Source organism: Tiliqua scincoides, chromosome 3 (assembly GCF_035046505.1).
Source record: "Tiliqua scincoides isolate rTilSci1 chromosome 3, rTilSci1.hap2, whole genome shotgun sequence".
Taxonomy (NCBI): domain Eukaryota; kingdom Metazoa; phylum Chordata; class Lepidosauria; order Squamata; family Scincidae; genus Tiliqua; species Tiliqua scincoides.
This window is the reverse complement of record NC_089823.1, coordinates 161,932,898-161,950,164: the sequence shown is the minus strand read 5'-3', so window position 1 is coordinate 161,950,164 and position 17,267 is coordinate 161,932,898. Positions and strand designations below refer to the sequence as shown.

At 38.3% G+C, this 17,267-nt stretch overlaps 1 protein-coding gene across 2 annotated transcripts in view; it reads right to left on the bottom strand.

The window, feature by feature from the left end:
- Positions 1–184: 184 nt before the first annotated feature.
- Positions 185–17,267, bottom strand: part of PCGF5 (polycomb group ring finger 5) — a 65,136-nt gene continuing 48,053 nt past the window's right edge. For both annotated transcript variants that reach the window (XM_066619660.1, XM_066619661.1), the window contains exons 7-10: positions 17,010–17,108; positions 14,184–14,273; positions 11,087–11,146; positions 185–10,115 (exon numbers count right to left, since the gene is read on the bottom strand). In XM_066619660.1, coding sequence (XP_066475757.1) covers positions 10,068–10,115; positions 11,087–11,146; positions 14,184–14,273; positions 17,010–17,108 — 297 coding nt within the window. In that variant the 3' untranslated portion in view covers positions 185–10,067. The remainder of the gene's footprint in view (positions 10,116–11,086; positions 11,147–14,183; positions 14,274–17,009; positions 17,109–17,267) is intronic.

The window sequence follows — 17,267 nt, the reverse complement described above, 5'->3', positions numbered from 1 at the left end:
GCAACTTGATTGCCTGAGCTGGTGCTGCATAATTTGAGTCCAGAAAATACAGTCATTTCAGAACCTATTACAAATGAGACAACTTTCCAGATGAACCAAATAATTCTTTTTATAACACAAAATAAATTATATAGAAAAACAAACTGCGACAAAATGCCTCTTATGGTAGGCTGCACAACAGATGTTCCAACATGAATATATTTATTGCTTTCAGAAAGGAGCAATTTAGTGCTAACAAGTATATGCTGTCATACAACTTGCCCAACAATTCTTGTGTGATTTTATCCAACTGGTCCTGGAGCATAGTGCAGCATATGGACCACACTGGGCATCATTTCCATCCATGGCTAACAATGGTGCTGTGTTCATCTTTGATATTAGCATTCAACACATAGTTTGAAGCACACTTAAAGTAACATGTAATCTAGTTAATCACCAGCTTGTAAATGGCTATTCTCCTAGTTGCCTGTGGCAAGGATGAATCACTGCCAGAAAGGAAGGCAAGGCTTGCTAAACGAGAAGATTTGGTTCTGACTCTTTTTTCCCTTTATGCCACGAACATAGATAGCTGTGGGTAGGTGCAAATTTACAGATTTGTGTGGTCTAGTACCTTTTGTCCACTGGTTTCCAAGGCTGCTTAATAATATCCTTTAGCCAACTGGTTTGTTTATAGAATGTGAACATTCTATGAAGTGCTTTACTGGTATCTCCTTCCCGTACAAGACAAGTAGCAGCCAAATATTGGCCAAAATTAAAAACCCAATCCCAACCCAACCCACCATGCTATAGCATTCAGCAGCATCAATGGAGCACAAACTACATGCTAACGGGAATGGTGACCAGAAAGCCAGCAACTGGTAAGTAAAAAGTAAGTTTTTTATTTCCCCACCTCAGTAGGTGTTCTGGCCTTCTCTTGGTCTTCTTGGACCAACATCAGCAATCAACAATCTGACAAAATATTCAAAAGACAGGACATTCTGAGTAAAGGTGGAAAACTTTGGGTCTGCTGCTTAATTTGGAAGTAGGTCCAAATTACTCTTTTTTCCACTGAAGGGGAAGCTCCACAATTGTCCTATAGGGGTCCAATTGAGATAAGATAATCACAAATTATCTGCAGTCAGCATCTGATTGTGGTTTTGCTTCCAACACTGTACATTTTTAGCTTCTCTGTATACTGTAGAATATTTTAGTTGCTAATGGTTGGCTTAAAAAGAAAGATTAAAAACAGGAACTAGGTTTCAGCCACTGCACAATTTCTGGTGGCTAGTTTTAGTCTAAATCTCCTTTCTCCCCCATAAAGTCTTTTAAGAGAGCGGCTGGAAGCAACCCCTCTTTGTATTAGTCACTCATGAATTGGAGTTGAAACCTTGTGTGTTCCAACAGCCGTTTCCTAGGAAACAGCTTTTCAAAATATGCAGGTATACAATCCCCCCAACCCCCTGCACTGGAAAAAATATATATATTTGAATTATCCATCATGCTCCCCCCCCTTCTCAATTCATTGAACATGGGACTGTATTTTATAAGCCTGGTTGTCAAGCAGCCAGTATTTTATTAGTCCAACCACTAAAACTGTCTTCTATTGGGGTTGAAAAACCATATTCTTCCAGACTCCATATTCTTCATGACTTCCAGGGTCATGCCTATGACCCACCATATTTTGCCCTAGCTGAGCCTTTCACCAGTAAAATTCTGTCCTGGGTTTTTCCCTTAGCCGCCAGAGTCCATTCTCTTTCTGTCCATGCCTTGGCAGATTCTTCTATGTTGTACCCTGACCCACCAGATTCTGCTTTTGCTTCTCTTGCCCTATCTCTACCTCCAGTCAAAAGCTGCCAACCCCATTTACATTATTTGTCAAATACATTATTGTAAATGTTCTTGTTCTTCTCATACCAAGGATTACTTTGTGAGCCACACCACTTTCAGTATTACATATTGCTGCAGGTGCTTAATTACCTGCTGAATGTATATTTGTCTGCTCTGAAATCAGTCCCCCCCTTTAAAAACAAAAAAGATGATGGTTGTCATGTTTAAAGACACAGAAGAAAGCATATTTATCCTACAGTAGGTTAGTAACAGTTCAGAACATACCTCGGCAGCTGTAATTTAGGAAATGTGAAGGTGTGCTTTGCACACTGTAATGTTAAAGTGCATGTATTTACATGCACATGTGTTGGAGACCAAATGTATCTATCCACACACTGAGCTTCTAAAGACTGCAAGGGGAGAGATGAATCCTGAAGAACAATGGTGATGGGCTCATATAAAGAAATGTTAACAGGTCATCCGCCCAATGGTAAAAATAAGGACAATGATTTACACAAAAGATAACAGGAAATATGAACAATCACTGTTATATATTATCAACTGTAAATGGAAAGAAAAAGTACTCTCTGATACATCAGTTGGGAATGTGACCTTGACAGTGAAATCAGAACTTGGTTATAACTGTGACTACAATTAAGTAGGAATGTTGTAAGGCTGAAGGAAGCTAATATCAAAGATGATGAAACAGCATCATTACTTATTCTGCCTTCAGGTAGATTTAATAAGAAACCTTGTGGCATACTTGGCTAAGTAAGTCCACATATAAAATACATTTAGCCCAGTTGCAATTGCTCAGCTATGTACAGGATAAACATACAACAAGTGCAAAGAAAATCCAATTGAGCACAGAACAAAAAATGTTTAGGTTATTCTTTAAGCAGCAGCATTTTTTTTTTCCCAAAAACAAAACATAGGTAACAGACAGCTTAAATATTTACAGGTGCAATTCTTTTACAAAAATACATATATTCTTAATAAGTAGGATAGACTAAGTCATTAACAATGACCTGGTATTTATTTTCACTTCAATTTGAATGATTTATAAGCTAAATTTACAACCACAAAAAGGTTTGTTATAAGATGTTGCCACTTTTGACAAAAAGCTTAAATGATTTCATACTTTAAAAGAAAATTAGCAACATAATATTATGCCTTAAGATCTCTACATATTGCAAGAGCTGTTATAGTACAAATGGAGAACCACTAACCAGATACAAGGAAGCACAGAGAAATTACTATGCATGTCATACTCCTCTCTTGTCATTACTTGGATGACACCTTGCATACGTAAGGACACTTACAGCCCTATCCTATGCATGTTTACTCAGGAATAAGTTCCACTGAGTTCTGTAATGCTTACTCCCAAGCAAGTATGCATTGGAAGACAGCCCTACTTCATCTCCTTCAGATTTACCATTTACCTCAAATATGTGTTTTTTTAATGCAGTGTAGTTTGTTTTTTATATAGCTGACTGTGCAATAGAGGGAATAACTTGTATACATTCTTTGTTTTCTCTTCTAGAAACCAATAAAATAGACCAATTGCTAATCTAATAGGCATGCTTTAAAATTAAGCTTTTTTTAAATGACTACCCTGGAAAAGGTGTGTCAAATGGATGGTGATGGATACAATGCATCACACAGTGTTACTTTTATTTGCTGATCAGTGGGGCAGACCTAGTGGAAGCAATGAACTGCTAAAAGATGCTATAAATGAATGTTAATACCTTGCCACAAAGCTTGAACTTTCCAGTTTCAAAAGGTAATCAGGGTGACCAGTGATACAAAGGGGGGTAGAGTGCCTATACCTTTAACCATTGTACAGAAGAGGGAATTTTGGCAGGTGCAACTTTTTAAACCCTTCCATGTTGAGCTGCACCTGCCAAAATTCCCTCTTCTATATAATGGTTAAAAATATAGGCACTGTATTCTTGATTGCATCTGGACTCTCTGAAAGATAATATAAACCCCACAACTGATTTTTTTAATACTACCATTAGTTTGGTCAGTAGTTTGTGCTTTGCAGATTTACAAAATAGATGAGACACTGAATTTTTGGTTTATAGGCCAAGTATAGCAGAACCATCAGTACTGAAAGCAGAAGTGTCCTTTTTCTGTGAGTGGGTGTTAGCTGAACTTGACTGTTGCTTTGAATTCCATGCTGCTTTCTGCCTGGATGACCTTGGGTGTTAGAATAAAAATCAGGAAGCAATATGAAGGTTCCTTTAAAACTATATAAATATTTTAATATGCAGAAAAGAAGCTTGTATAAAAGATAATTTAAAAACAAAAACAAAACAAAAATCACAAATGGTTTCAAGGCCAATTCCACAGCAACACAAAATCCCTCTAATGCAATTCAGCATCTGCAATAATGGTGTGACAAAAATACAGTTCTATGAGAATAATGCCATTACTGGAAGTTGGTATGATAAGCCTGACATACATTTTACAGTAAATCACTTTGTTTTTTGTTTTTAAAAAGGAAAAACAGTTTCAATACTAGCCTCAGTATGCAACTAGATAGCCCTGGGGACATTTTCTATTTCGTGCCCTTCTCTTTTAAATGACCCTGCCTTTCACCTATTTCTTCAAGAAAATGCATAAGCCAAATGTGCACTTTCCTGCCTCATGGATTTATTTTATTCATGTCACATACTGTGCTCTGCACTCTTATACCAGATATACAAAGGTTGCTGCAAGAAAATCGTCCACATTGCCCAGACTTATCCTACTTTCCAGTATGGATGCAGCCCCAATGCAAGGGAACAAACATTCCCTTACCTTGAGGAGGCCTCTATGACTGCCCTGTCCCCCAAGATTCAGCCAATGGCATTAGCACAGGTACATCTGCACTGGAAAGTTGGATAGGATTGGGCCCTAAGTTATCCTGCAAATTCAGTGATAACATGCAAGTTGGACAAGCCAAGAATAATCATGGAAATGTATCCTGTAAAAGAACAAACAAACAAAAAAACCACTATCTGGAGGCAGCACACACTTTTGACCAAACAAGATGCCCCTTTTTGAACAATCTTCATGTAAAATAACAGGAATAATGGGGTTTGTAGGAATGAACTTAAAAATGGGGCAGTTGAATCTTTCAAGTTAAAGGTAGTGGCCTCATGCCGCAATCTTATCCCCTACCACTTGCTCAGAAGCAGTGGTGCCATGGAGCTATGTGCTGTATCCTATGGGGGGGGGGGGAGATCAGGAGGCCTCCTTGAAGGGAACTTTTGTCCCTTACCTCCAGGTAAGCCTCCTTTTGTCCTATGGGTTCACTCAGATCTGCACTAGTTCCTTGGCGGATGAAAAAGTGAACATGTGGACCTAAGGGGGCATGGCAAGGGGGGAAGGGATGCACAGAATATTGGCTGCAACTTTGCTGCCAATCTGCCTCCTGATTGCCCTGACATTATTCTGGCAACCCTAATACTCCCCATCCCCACCCACCCCTATGCCAACTTACCAGCACTGGGGGAGCCAGATGAACTGCTGCTGTGTAGCTGGCACTGCCCACCTTTTGAGGCAGTGACCAGGTACCATGCAACAGCACACCCATGTTTTGTGATGCTCCAAATGATACTGCACTTTTGGAGCATGAGTTGCAGCAGTGCAGATGGGGGATAAGATTAGGCAGTAAAGCTAGCAAACAAAATCTATACATATATAAGTCCATGCCATACTTTAGAGCAGTGTTTCTCAAACTGTGGGTCGGGACCCACTAGGTGTGTCGCAAGCCAATTTCAGCTGGGTTCCCATTCATTTCAATATTTTATTTTTAATATATTAGACTTGATTCTACCATGGCATGTGGCTGCATTTGGGGAAATCTTACAGACTTGTACTTTTAACAAGCTACTATGTATATTCTTTTAACAATGGGACTTACTCCTGGGTAACTGTAGGTGGGATTGCAGCCTAGGATTGTTAACAATTTTCCTGCTTGATTATGTCACGTCTGGTTATGTCATCACTTCTGATGGTTCCTGGCAAATTTTCATTCTAAAAAGTGGGAGAACCACTGCTTTAGAGGGTACCTGTGAGTCTACATTTGAGCACTATACCTTTTTCTCTGTGGGGAGAAGCTGAGCATATGGGAGGCTCATGATAAGAGATCCAGAGCAGACAGCAATGCTACTGTCAAACATGATATTTGTTTTTCTAATGGAGGGTTGTTGTTTTTTTTTACTGATTGCTTTAGAAATCCCCTTATCCATTGTACAACTTTGATGGAAAAACATTTCTCCATTTATGCGATCTTTCTCTGGCTCAAAAATCTGAAATGGTTAACTAATATCCAGTTAATCTTCCATTTTTTTCTTGACACTCAAGTATTTTCTCAGTGATCAGATGTACATGTTTACATGAATGTACAAATAAGTGAGGATGTTTTACAGAAGATGTCTGTAGCTGGCTAGCCACTGAACAACAGTGAGGAACTATGCAACTATACCAAATATGCAAAGGTATAGGCCACAAAGGAGGTTGGGTTACATGTGCAAGAAACATTTTAAGGCTCTTCATTTCACAGCTCACAAGTCTACCTTGGATTTCTGTATTTCAAGTGGAAGATATCTGCTCTCAATCCAAGTTTTTAAAAGCATTCTTAAAAAGTGAAATACTGCAAAATGAAGCAGGTATTATTTCTCAGCCTGAAAAATTTTGAAGGTCACTGAACTGACACAGCAAGTGTTTGTATCTATGCTTGTCTTTGTGTGGTCTTTTCAGTTATGTGAAAAGCAAAATTTCTTCTGAGGTACAGTGAAGCTATAAAATGTTTATCATTACAGGAATTTAATGTTTTGTCCAAATCTTCTAAAATAAACATATTATCAAAAGAAATTTACTTGATAATATATTTTAAACAAATTGGGATGAAACTTTAAAATGTTACATTAAGGGCACAATCCTAACCAGGTCTAGTCAGAAGTCCTATTTTGTTCAATGGGGCTTACTCTCAGGAAAGTGTAGTTAGGATTGCAGCCTAACTCTTATGAGTTAAACCAAAGCTTTAAACAGCTCATTTTACACAGAAAACTTAAAACAATTGTTCAGATATAGGTTTCACATACTTCATTTATGAAAATCAGATTTATAAGTAATTGTATACATGTATACATTTTAACAATAGTCAAACTTGGCAAAACACCAGTAAGAGAAAATAAATGACGAATACCTTATGCTGGCAAATTAAAATTTTCCATATCATAAGTAAAGACAGTCTAGTTTCAATATGAATGGGCAGGGTAGGCTTGCTGAAGGGTGTAGTACTAATGTATCCAGAGGATCCTTCAGGTATGGCACAATTTAAGTCAACAGCAAAATGTCAGTAATTTCGCATGGCTGACAAAAACGGTTTTCTTTGGGCGCCTTCAGATATTACTTGGAAATCCTGAAAAATGGAGCATAGGTCTCTCTTTCTAAGCTTCTGGATAACATCCAAAATGGTGACTTGCATTATCTTCCCCACAGCAAGATGCACAAGCTAGACATGCATCTAGCTCAGGAATTTCCTCCACAGGAGAGATGTGGGAGCTGCTGTTTAGCATGTTATCCAGAACTACAGACAGTCATGCAGCAATCACTTGGACTTTCAAGTAGTGTTCAAAAATTCATCCTTATGAAATAGAATGGTTAACCCATTTTTGCCCAGCCCACAGGTGTATACATTTGGTCCCTGTTGCATATATGCAACATTGGGCAGAAATGGCTTTTAAAAAAAATTGCCCCTGATCCAGGAAAGTCAGTCTGTATTCAGAAGCAGATTTCTTCAAAGCAGCCATACCTGCTGCCAGATATTAACTTGTATGTTTGTAAATCTGGCCAGTTCAAATCCAGGGCTAGTTCCATAAGCCCAAAAGAACATTAAACATGTTCTTCTCAGAAAGTAGCTCCACATGCAGTATGGCAAACTGTTTTGGAAACTGGGGGGAGTTTCAAAAGCAATTTTTGATGTGGTGGTAGTGGTGGTAGTAGTGGAGGGCTAACTATGCAATAGAGCAGCCATTTTCAACCACTGTGCCGTGGCACACTGGTGTGCCGCGACCGGCCCCCAGGTGTGCTGCGGGAATTAGGTAGAGGGTCATTTATCAATAGGACCATTGGGGGATGTGAGCCCCCATTGACAGCACAGTGTGCCTTGTCAATTGTCAAAAAGCTGATGGTGTGTCTTGACCATTTCAGTGCCTTGCCAGTGTGCCGCGAGATGAAAAAGGTTGAAAATCACTGCAGTAGAGAATAGTTCTGCACTGGGTAGGTGCATGCCCACTGTATGAAGCTAAGCAGCTCTTTGGATCCACTTCCTTGGGGGCTGTGTGGACAAGTGGATATGCAAGTAGTATCACTGCCAGTGCACACAATATTTCACAGGTGATCAGTGCTATCAACTCTGACAGTGTCAGGCAGTATGGATTGGAGAAAGTAAATACTGGTTTCAGTCCAGGAATGCCCTTTACTTCCATCAGCACTATCAAGTCTGGCAGTGCTGATCATATTGGTGAGTACAGGAGAAAGGAGAATCACATGCATAACAGTGGACACCTATCACTCTAATCTACTACTGGTTTCCTGGATTGGAGCGAATGCCTTTGTTACATGGGCTTAGGCAAATCTGGGATTTGCTCTTGAGCAAATATAACGCTTCTCGGGAAGTAATGGCCTATTATTTTTCACATTCTAGCCCCTTGATTTGGTCTTAGTTTTGTTCTGATTTGAACTTAGAAGTTGTTGAACTTCTGACACATCACCCAAAAGTGAATTAATTTCGTTCACTACTTATGTAATTTATACTACCAGTAAATGCGTTGATTAAAAAGTGTACGAATGTTTGAACTATATTGGTGTTTTGGCCTTTAAATGTGCAAAGATAATGGAAGACAGGAAACAACATACAATATATTATGATCTCTGTAATGATATCCATAACCATAAACACAACATTTTAAACAAACAGGAACACATGTGCAATATGTAAGGCAACTATCAACATTGCTTGTAACACTACCGATTCTTAGGAAAAAGCAAAACAAAACCCTGAACAGTTAGTAGTTTGGTCAGGTAGCTTTGTCTGCCATATTTCATCTACCTCAGCTTCAGATGTGACAACCAATTCCATAATAGCATCTAGATTCTAGATAACTATAGAATGCTGTTGTGATGCCATTAAACTCGCAAATTTTGCAATATGCCAATGTATATTCTCAAACAGGCTAAAAGAATAAACAGGCATAAACAAGGATGTTTAAGCACAGTGACCCCAGACTATCACACTGCTTTCCTTTTTGCTGGATTGTTGCCAGCACCAAAGAAAAGCTTACATTTCAGAAGGAAGAGTGCAATGGCAACAGTTTCAATGACATCATTAACACATATTAGTTAAAGTAAGTTTTCATGACAGTTTCAGTTTTTCTCAAAGGCATGTATTAAAAAAAAAAAGATGTGGACTTAAGAAAAAGATAAAAATCTTACCTGCTGCATGTGTGCTGATTTGCTACTCCTCCAATTCAAAATTCTGGATAAGTCATATACATTACTGAAGGGAGTCTATAAGACATTATATGATTGCCTGTACACACCATTTCAGTTCAGTTCAGTACAAACTGATTGTATTTTACCTTTGACACAAAATCTAAAATTTCAGATACTGCCAATAAAAAAGGGGATAGAAAGAGACTGTGGCATACTAATGAATGAGCTATACTTGGACCTATGAAAAATTGAACAAGAAAAAGGTGGTGGTGTAACAACCACATTTCTAAACATATATTATTTACAAAATATTTCCAAAGATATAGTTTTAACCTTTTATACAGTACTTCTTTTAAACAACTTTTTTTTTTTTTCAATAAAACAGTAAATGTGAAAAAAGCCACATGTGAAAGAGCACATGGCTATCTCTTCTAATGTCATCAATGTTACGAACCAGGGAAGGCTTCTAATAGGCAGAGCAAGTATTTCAGGGATGTGACTCTTGACTATACATTTAACAGTGTGGCTACGAATTGCAGACTTTGATACCACAAATATTTTATGAATGTTCAGTAGCAGAATGGCACTTGGCTTAATCTAACTGGGGGGGAGAGGGAGTGATACAGTCAATCAATTGAAGAAAATGTTCATATTTGCATGCTGAAATTCTGGTGGTGTTCCCCCCAATCTAGGCACATCCATTCATTGTGCAATCTGTCGATGGGTAAACATAGTGCAGGGTTAATCTCAGTGGGATCTTGCCCTTTGGTCTAACCGAAGTCAATTCTGGGTCGATACTGGAGTACCATGGGATAAGACTAAAATTAAAATGAAAACAAAATAAATAGAAACCATGACAGAATGCAGGCATAAGTACAAGAGTAGCATAATTATTAAGAAAACGAGTTAGTTAAATTTAGTTAAATTTACTCATGGCTTACATGTTAAAGGAATCAAACAACCAGATGGAGCTCTCTACATATTGTAAGAAATACTCAAAACAGAAAGGCTGTACTCCAATCGCAGCTTGTGTGTGCAGAGGGCAGCGTCTGAAAGTTCCTCGCATCTAAAAAGGACCTCAGGAGCTAGGTACACAAAACTACATGCACCACCACATCCAGCCCCCCAAAGACATGCACACATGAAGCCTCTTTATGCATATTGCACCAAGACCATGCTAGGCACACTCTGGTATAGCAACAGCCCTCCATCCCTCACTAGCCACTCTGCCCTGGAACCTCATGTACAGCTTAGTATTGGCAACCTTCAGTCTCGAAAGACTATGGTATCGCGCTCTGAAAGGTGGTTCTGGCACAGCGTCTAGTGTGGCTGAAAAGGCCAATCCGGGAGTGACAATCCCTTCCACACCGGGAGCAAGTGCAGTCTGTCCCTGGTCTGTCTCCCTGGCTATGGGCCTTCCTTCTTTGCCTCTTAGCCTCAGACTGTTGGCAAAGTGTCTCTTCAAACTGGGAAAGGCCATGCTGCACAGCCTGCCTCCAAGCGGGCCGCTCAGAGGCCAGGGTTTCCCACTTGTTGAGGTCCATCCCTAAGGCCTTCAGATCCCTCTTGCAGATGTAAGATGTACAGCTTACTGTGCTTGAAATGCATAGAACTGAGGCCTGGCTGTGGTTGCAAGGAATGGTGGCTGGGGAGGAACAGAAAGAGACGAATGCCACAACTGTATGCTATAATATGGAATTATAGGGGCACCCACCTCCCATCAAATTTGAATTACAATGTGCTGATGTCATAAATGACTGTAATGTGTACAGTCAGGAGTGCCTCTTACCTGATAAAAAGAGCCATCCTGTGAGCAGACTTGCGAAGATAAACAATTCTGACACCGAAACTGCGAAGGAGAGGATTTTCTGATCAGATAAGAGGCATCCACAACTGGACATTGATAATCAGTCATTTCATTATTTTACTTTTTTGCTTTACATGTACAAATTTTATTATTTTACATTAAGACAGGTACTGCATTGGTCTCAGATAAATAGGAAAAATTATAACTTCTAACAGATCAATTTTTGTTGTAGGTGTATTTTCAAGTTACACAGTACTTATCAGGAGAATCAAAAAAGTACCAAGATCATATGACATGTAGATTGGTAGCCAAAAGATCCTGCTGTGGAACTGGAAGGCCAGGGATTATTTGGTTTGTTTTTTTCCCTGATTCCCCCCTGCTCTCATGAACCCCCATGTCCTTAAGATGACTGCAGAGGATTAGGGGAGGCTTTGGAGAGATACCTAATTCTCTAGAGCAGGGATTCCCAAACTGTGGGTTGGGACCTGATTTTTAATGGGTTGCCAAAAGGTGATGGAAAGATCAGATAACTAATTGCCTCAAGACCCAAGGCTATTCCAAAATTAGACAGCATTGCTGTTAATTACTCTGCAAAGAGCTCAGCTCCTGCAATTTGCAAGTATGTGTGAATTTAGGGAGATAAATACCTAGAGTCTTTTTAAATAACTAATTAAATAAATTTAAATTTAGAAATTTCTTTCTAGATCTTTTTTAAAAGTCTGGTAAACTAGGTAGGGCCTGATAGAGTGTCATTTTAAAAAGTGGGTCCCAGCGCTAAAAAGTTTGGAAACCTCTGCTCTAGAGTCAATTTGAAGAACTGCTGATAGAGTTCTTTGAACTCAATTTGAAGAGTTGGCGAGTTTCTGTTCTCACAGAAGGATCTTTGGATGCAAGTCAGAGACAACAGGGTTAGATAGAAGTGACTAAAATCTTGCACTGCAAATAGTTTCTCTGTCACCAAGTGTTTAGCATTCAACTGGAAAAGAACAAATATAATGTTTTGAAATTTTATGTGAAGTGGGCTAGATCCTAAATAATGCATACAGAAGTTCTTTCAAGCGAACTTCCCTGCTCCCCATGAAGCATCAGGATTAACCCTAACTTGATGTAAGCCATGCATGAATAGACATTTTGAAAATATCTTCATGAAGTAAAATTTTATGTGATTATATATTGCAGTCAGGAGAAAGGCATGGTTTGACCAAAGCTAAGTTCTTTCAGATTCTACTGATTTCACCTGAAGAGAGAAGTGCACGCTCAAATTTGTTGCACCAAAACCGACAGGGCAGATGTGCTTCACTTTGGCTGGATCATGTCTCTTTAGTGCAAGCTAAATGGATGGGTGGTTCCAAGATCCTACACTACATCAGTAGTATAGTTATTATATTAATCAAAATAACTACTACATATTCTGTAGACTACAGGTGTCGCTTAACAACAACAGGTCCTTCCGCTTAACAATGGACCACATATGCAATGGGGGTCAAAGCACAACAAAGAGAATCTTAATGAGGCATTCAGATCTCCCATAGCCTGTAGTAGAGTGTCTGTTTACACAACGAAAAGCCTCTTAATGCAAAGAAGAGGCAATCTATCCCCAGGAGCCTTTGCAACCAGCTAGTTTCTGGCAGAGTGTCTGTTTACACAACAAAGGCACTAGATTGGGCTGAATGTTTGCTTAATGACCTAATTGCATAACAACAGGGATCAGAGAATGTATCCCTGTAGTCAAGTGACACACACCTGTATGTAGCTTCCTTTGTTTTTTAATGAATTTTATAAGCTGCCTCAAGCATCTGAAGATTTGGGGTAAAAATTATTTATAGTATCAGAATGCACTAGGGAAGTGTAATATGTAGTTCTGCTCCAATGCTGAGAGGTGTTTGTTTCTGGTAAGATAGGATTACAGCCTAAGTCTTGCTGAACACAATGGGCTTACTTCTGAGTAAAATAAATAACACCATTTTCAAGCATCTCTACTAATAATGAAAGTGCGAATAGCTTAACAAAAAATGTAGAAACATTTCATCTGCCTGCACATAAACTCACAGGTTATGCATTACAAAACTATTACCATGGAGATTTGGCCTGTCAGACCACAAGAGCCTGTGGGATGAGTGTTCTTCCCTGCCCACATTTGTTTTGACACAACAAAAGATAATGTTCTTGTTTCAACATCATCACCTATATTACAAGCACCCTGATGACTTTTAGCATTCTGAGTCAATCCTTTTCCAAGTTTATCAAAATCCTGCTATCTTTTCAACTTACTATTCTTATTTTGCAGCTCAACCAATTGTATTTATGGTACATTTGTCAAGTACAGAGGTGATACCCACAGTTCCTTTTTTCAAAATTGGACCTTTATCAGGATGCTACCTCCCCTTGGGGAGTTATCTAAATTGTGGGGTCTTTTTATACCCAAAGCTCAAGACTTACTCACCCCCAGCCTCTTCTCTGTTCACTTGCTTGGCATCAAGAGGCTTAGACCTTCTGCCCTTTTCAGAGACAAATTTGCTCCTAAGTTTTAAACATTCCTTCTCTCTATACTCTAGGGGCTCATTTATAGCATTCTTTCCAGCAAAAAAGTGGCACTAGCAGTTTCTTTTTTTATGTCCCATTCTCAGGATGGGGCTGAACTAACACTTGTAATAACTATCACTTATGTCATGGTAGCATAAAGTTTGTGAATCACAGATGAAGCTATTTGGAATTAGCAGTGTACGAGAGAGAAAGTTTATCAATAATTTTAAAAAATTTATTTTACTATAAAATTCAGAAGTATGTACATTCTAACTTAGTAAGTGCACAGAATAAACGTTTGGTGGTTTGTCTTGATTACCAACAATGATATAGTTTTTAAAATGCAAAAACTACACAACAGTAGGATGCTCCGTTGATGCTTTTAAGACATACAATAAGTAGCACCTGGAATGTCCCCTCCTCCAGAATAACAGTCAGTTCCCCTGGAGCAAGCTACTCTGGATGCTACCCATTTTTAATATACATTTATAAACATGTATAGCTGTAAATATGCAAAAGCAACAAACCAAAAAAGAGAAAAATTCACTTTATTTACATTTTCGCCTCTTAGTCTCCATCTTGTCATGTAGATGAATTCCATAGTGTGATCCTTCCCCATGATTTCCCCATTGCATAGTACATCCAGCTTAAAAAGCAAAAAGAAAGAAAAGTACAGCAAATGACAGTTAACTTCAAAAGTCATAAAAACCACTTCACTGTAACTTCTACAGTGTTTCCTAAAACTGAATTATTAGCATATAAAAAATAGGAAGAACTGAGAGAAACATTTTCCATGTACAATATACCAGTAAGATCACATTAAGCGTTCAGGTAAACAAAAAGCAAAATATAAACAAAATGGCCTTGCTCCTGTCAGCACTTTTCCAGTGTTTTTTAACTTTCATTCCCGATAGCAGACTCAAGTAACTTGTTTAAAAAATACTATTTAAAGTCAAAGGTATTTTAAAAGTAGCATCGCGCATCTGACACAGTGTCAAGGGTATGATTACATGGAGGGTAAGGGTAAGGGAAGGGTAAGTATGATTACATGGAGGACTGATGTGCTGAGAGTTCAATTGTAAAAGTGGGTGGGGTGGAAGGAGGATTTTGAAAAAGCATTAAGCAACCTACGACATCTCAGACTTTGTCTCAGTTTCTGCTCCGTTTTAAGTTTAACTGACATTATATTTATATTCCAGGTCTCTCAGCATCAGTATATATCTCATTCATTCACTAGAGGTGCTGAATGTAATGCAATGTAATGGAATAATTTCTTTCCATTACATTGCATTACAGTCTGCACCTCTAGTGGCTGAATGAGATATATACACCTAGAAGTGCATCTTGAGTTATTTTTAGTTCTGAGAGGTTGGGGAACCTCGGAGGCCAGATCCTTCCAGGGGCCATATTTGGCCCCTGGGCCAGGGTTTGGACACCCCTGCTCTTGGGAAGAGTTCTAGAAAAAATCAGTTCTGCAGGTTCTGGATTCTCCATGAAAGAAGAGTGAGCTGTAGAAGGTGCCTATTAGTTGGTGCCCATGAATTCACCAGCACATCTCCCATTCCAACAACTGGAGCAGTTCTGCAACTGATTTTCATCCTCCCAATACATTTGGAATCATATTCAATTCCTATTCAATTCAAATCATATCCAATTCAGTACAGTTATCCCTCACTGTACATGCTATTTACTTGTCTGGATTCAACTACACGCACTCAGCAAATAGAAAACAAACAACAGAGAAAAACAACAGTTTAAATAGTGCAGGCGAGTCTATCAGCTATTCCACTTATTAAATACTTGTTCTGAAGTGAGCTGGAGATCAGGTAATGAAGCTGCTGTTTCTTAGTCGGTCTCAGTTCCCACCTGACTTTGGTAATTTTTAAGGAGAGAGTATGTATTTTTCAGATGTTAGGAATTTTCAAAGTAATTCTGAGTATATGCTATTTTGGATTTTCACTCCAACCTCAGAACATAACCCTTGCGCATGATGAGGGTTAAATGTATGAGAATATATTTAAAAAGTAAAACATCTTCCCTTAACCTGTGCTACTATGCATCATGTATTCTTCTACAGTAGAGTAACTGATTGTTCTAAGACGTATCAAACCCTGCCTCCCAATTCAATTTACTTTTAATTTGAAAATGCTATTTAAAAGACATTAGGGTCAGTTAGACCCCAATTTAAGAGTATGAGTAAAATTAAAGTATTGGGAAGTCTCAAGGACCCCAACCTGGTGAAATCTCTCTTTAGCATGACAATATTTACTTTTTGTTGATGCAGCTGTTACAAGGTGGGGGAAATAAGCATTCAGTATTATTTATTTATTTTTATGCATACTTCCAACAGATTTTGAATTTTAAAAAGACGTATCAAAGTTGCATGTGGCCTAAATAAAAATTACCCCAGATACCATATCTGAAGAGTTTTATGTTGGTATTATAAACAATAATCCATGATGTAAAGCCATAATTATTTTTACATTAAATTAGAATCATTGTCAAATACATCTCATGGTCTTTTTTTAAAATTGCAGTTAATTAGATCCATTTAACCTTAACTATTAGACAAAGGGCCATTCAGAGGCAAAGGAAGGTACATGGAATTCAGGTGAGGACTGTACAAATAAACATTAAAGAAAAATACTGGTTGCAAGAAGGAAGGGGCTGATTCAGTATTCAACTTGAATAAGTTGAATAAGTTCAACTTATTCAACTATGTATAAAACAAGTAGTGAAGTATGCTGTAACTGTTTTTTAAGTTCTACTTCTGTCTGCATCCACACCCTGTTGGAGCCAATGTGAGAATTATTAATGCCTTCTTATCTGAATACATTATTTCTTATTCCATTTTACTACAATATATCCCACCCTTTATATAAAACAAAGCAGAGCTTTGAAGCAAAACTTTTCAGCCAAAGTGCAACTTTTATTGAGAAAAACTTTGTCAAAAATGGTAACATTTTCCACTGGGTTCCAAGTTAATCTTACTTTCTTGTGCACAATAATCTTCAGTAAAACATCTTATTTCCAGTTCTAACGGGTCTATCTTACCTTAGAACTATGACACTGAAACTTTAAATCATGTGCACACTTACTTAGAGGAAGTCCTCCTAAATCAGAGCCCAATGTCTACTCAGTCCCAATGCATGTCTACTCAGTCCCATTATAATCAATAGTTATGTGCGGATAGGATTGCAGCCCCAGTGGGACTGACTTCCAAGCAAACAGTTACAGGATCTGGCTGTTAAACTCATATTCAAATATTCACATTTGGCATAAAAAACCTCAAATATATAGTACAGCTAAAATTTGAAGTTTGAGCTCATTAACTTTAACCAAGATAACAAGTCTACAATCGCTAGGCTGGTGTCCATCATACCTCATAAGAACTTGGAAGCTTTAATTTTAAACTTAGAAACTTCTTGATAGTTCCTACAGTCACTCGTGTAGAACATCGGATGAATTTCTTCATCAGTCCCTGAAAGAAAGGAAACAAAAGTTCAGATACACATTTTAGATATCAGCCATTGTTTGGAGGCCCAAAGCCCCCAATGAAAAACAGACATACCTGTTCAATAATATTAGTGAGATGAGGAGAGGATCATAGTTCAGTGACAGAATACCCATTTTGTAAGTA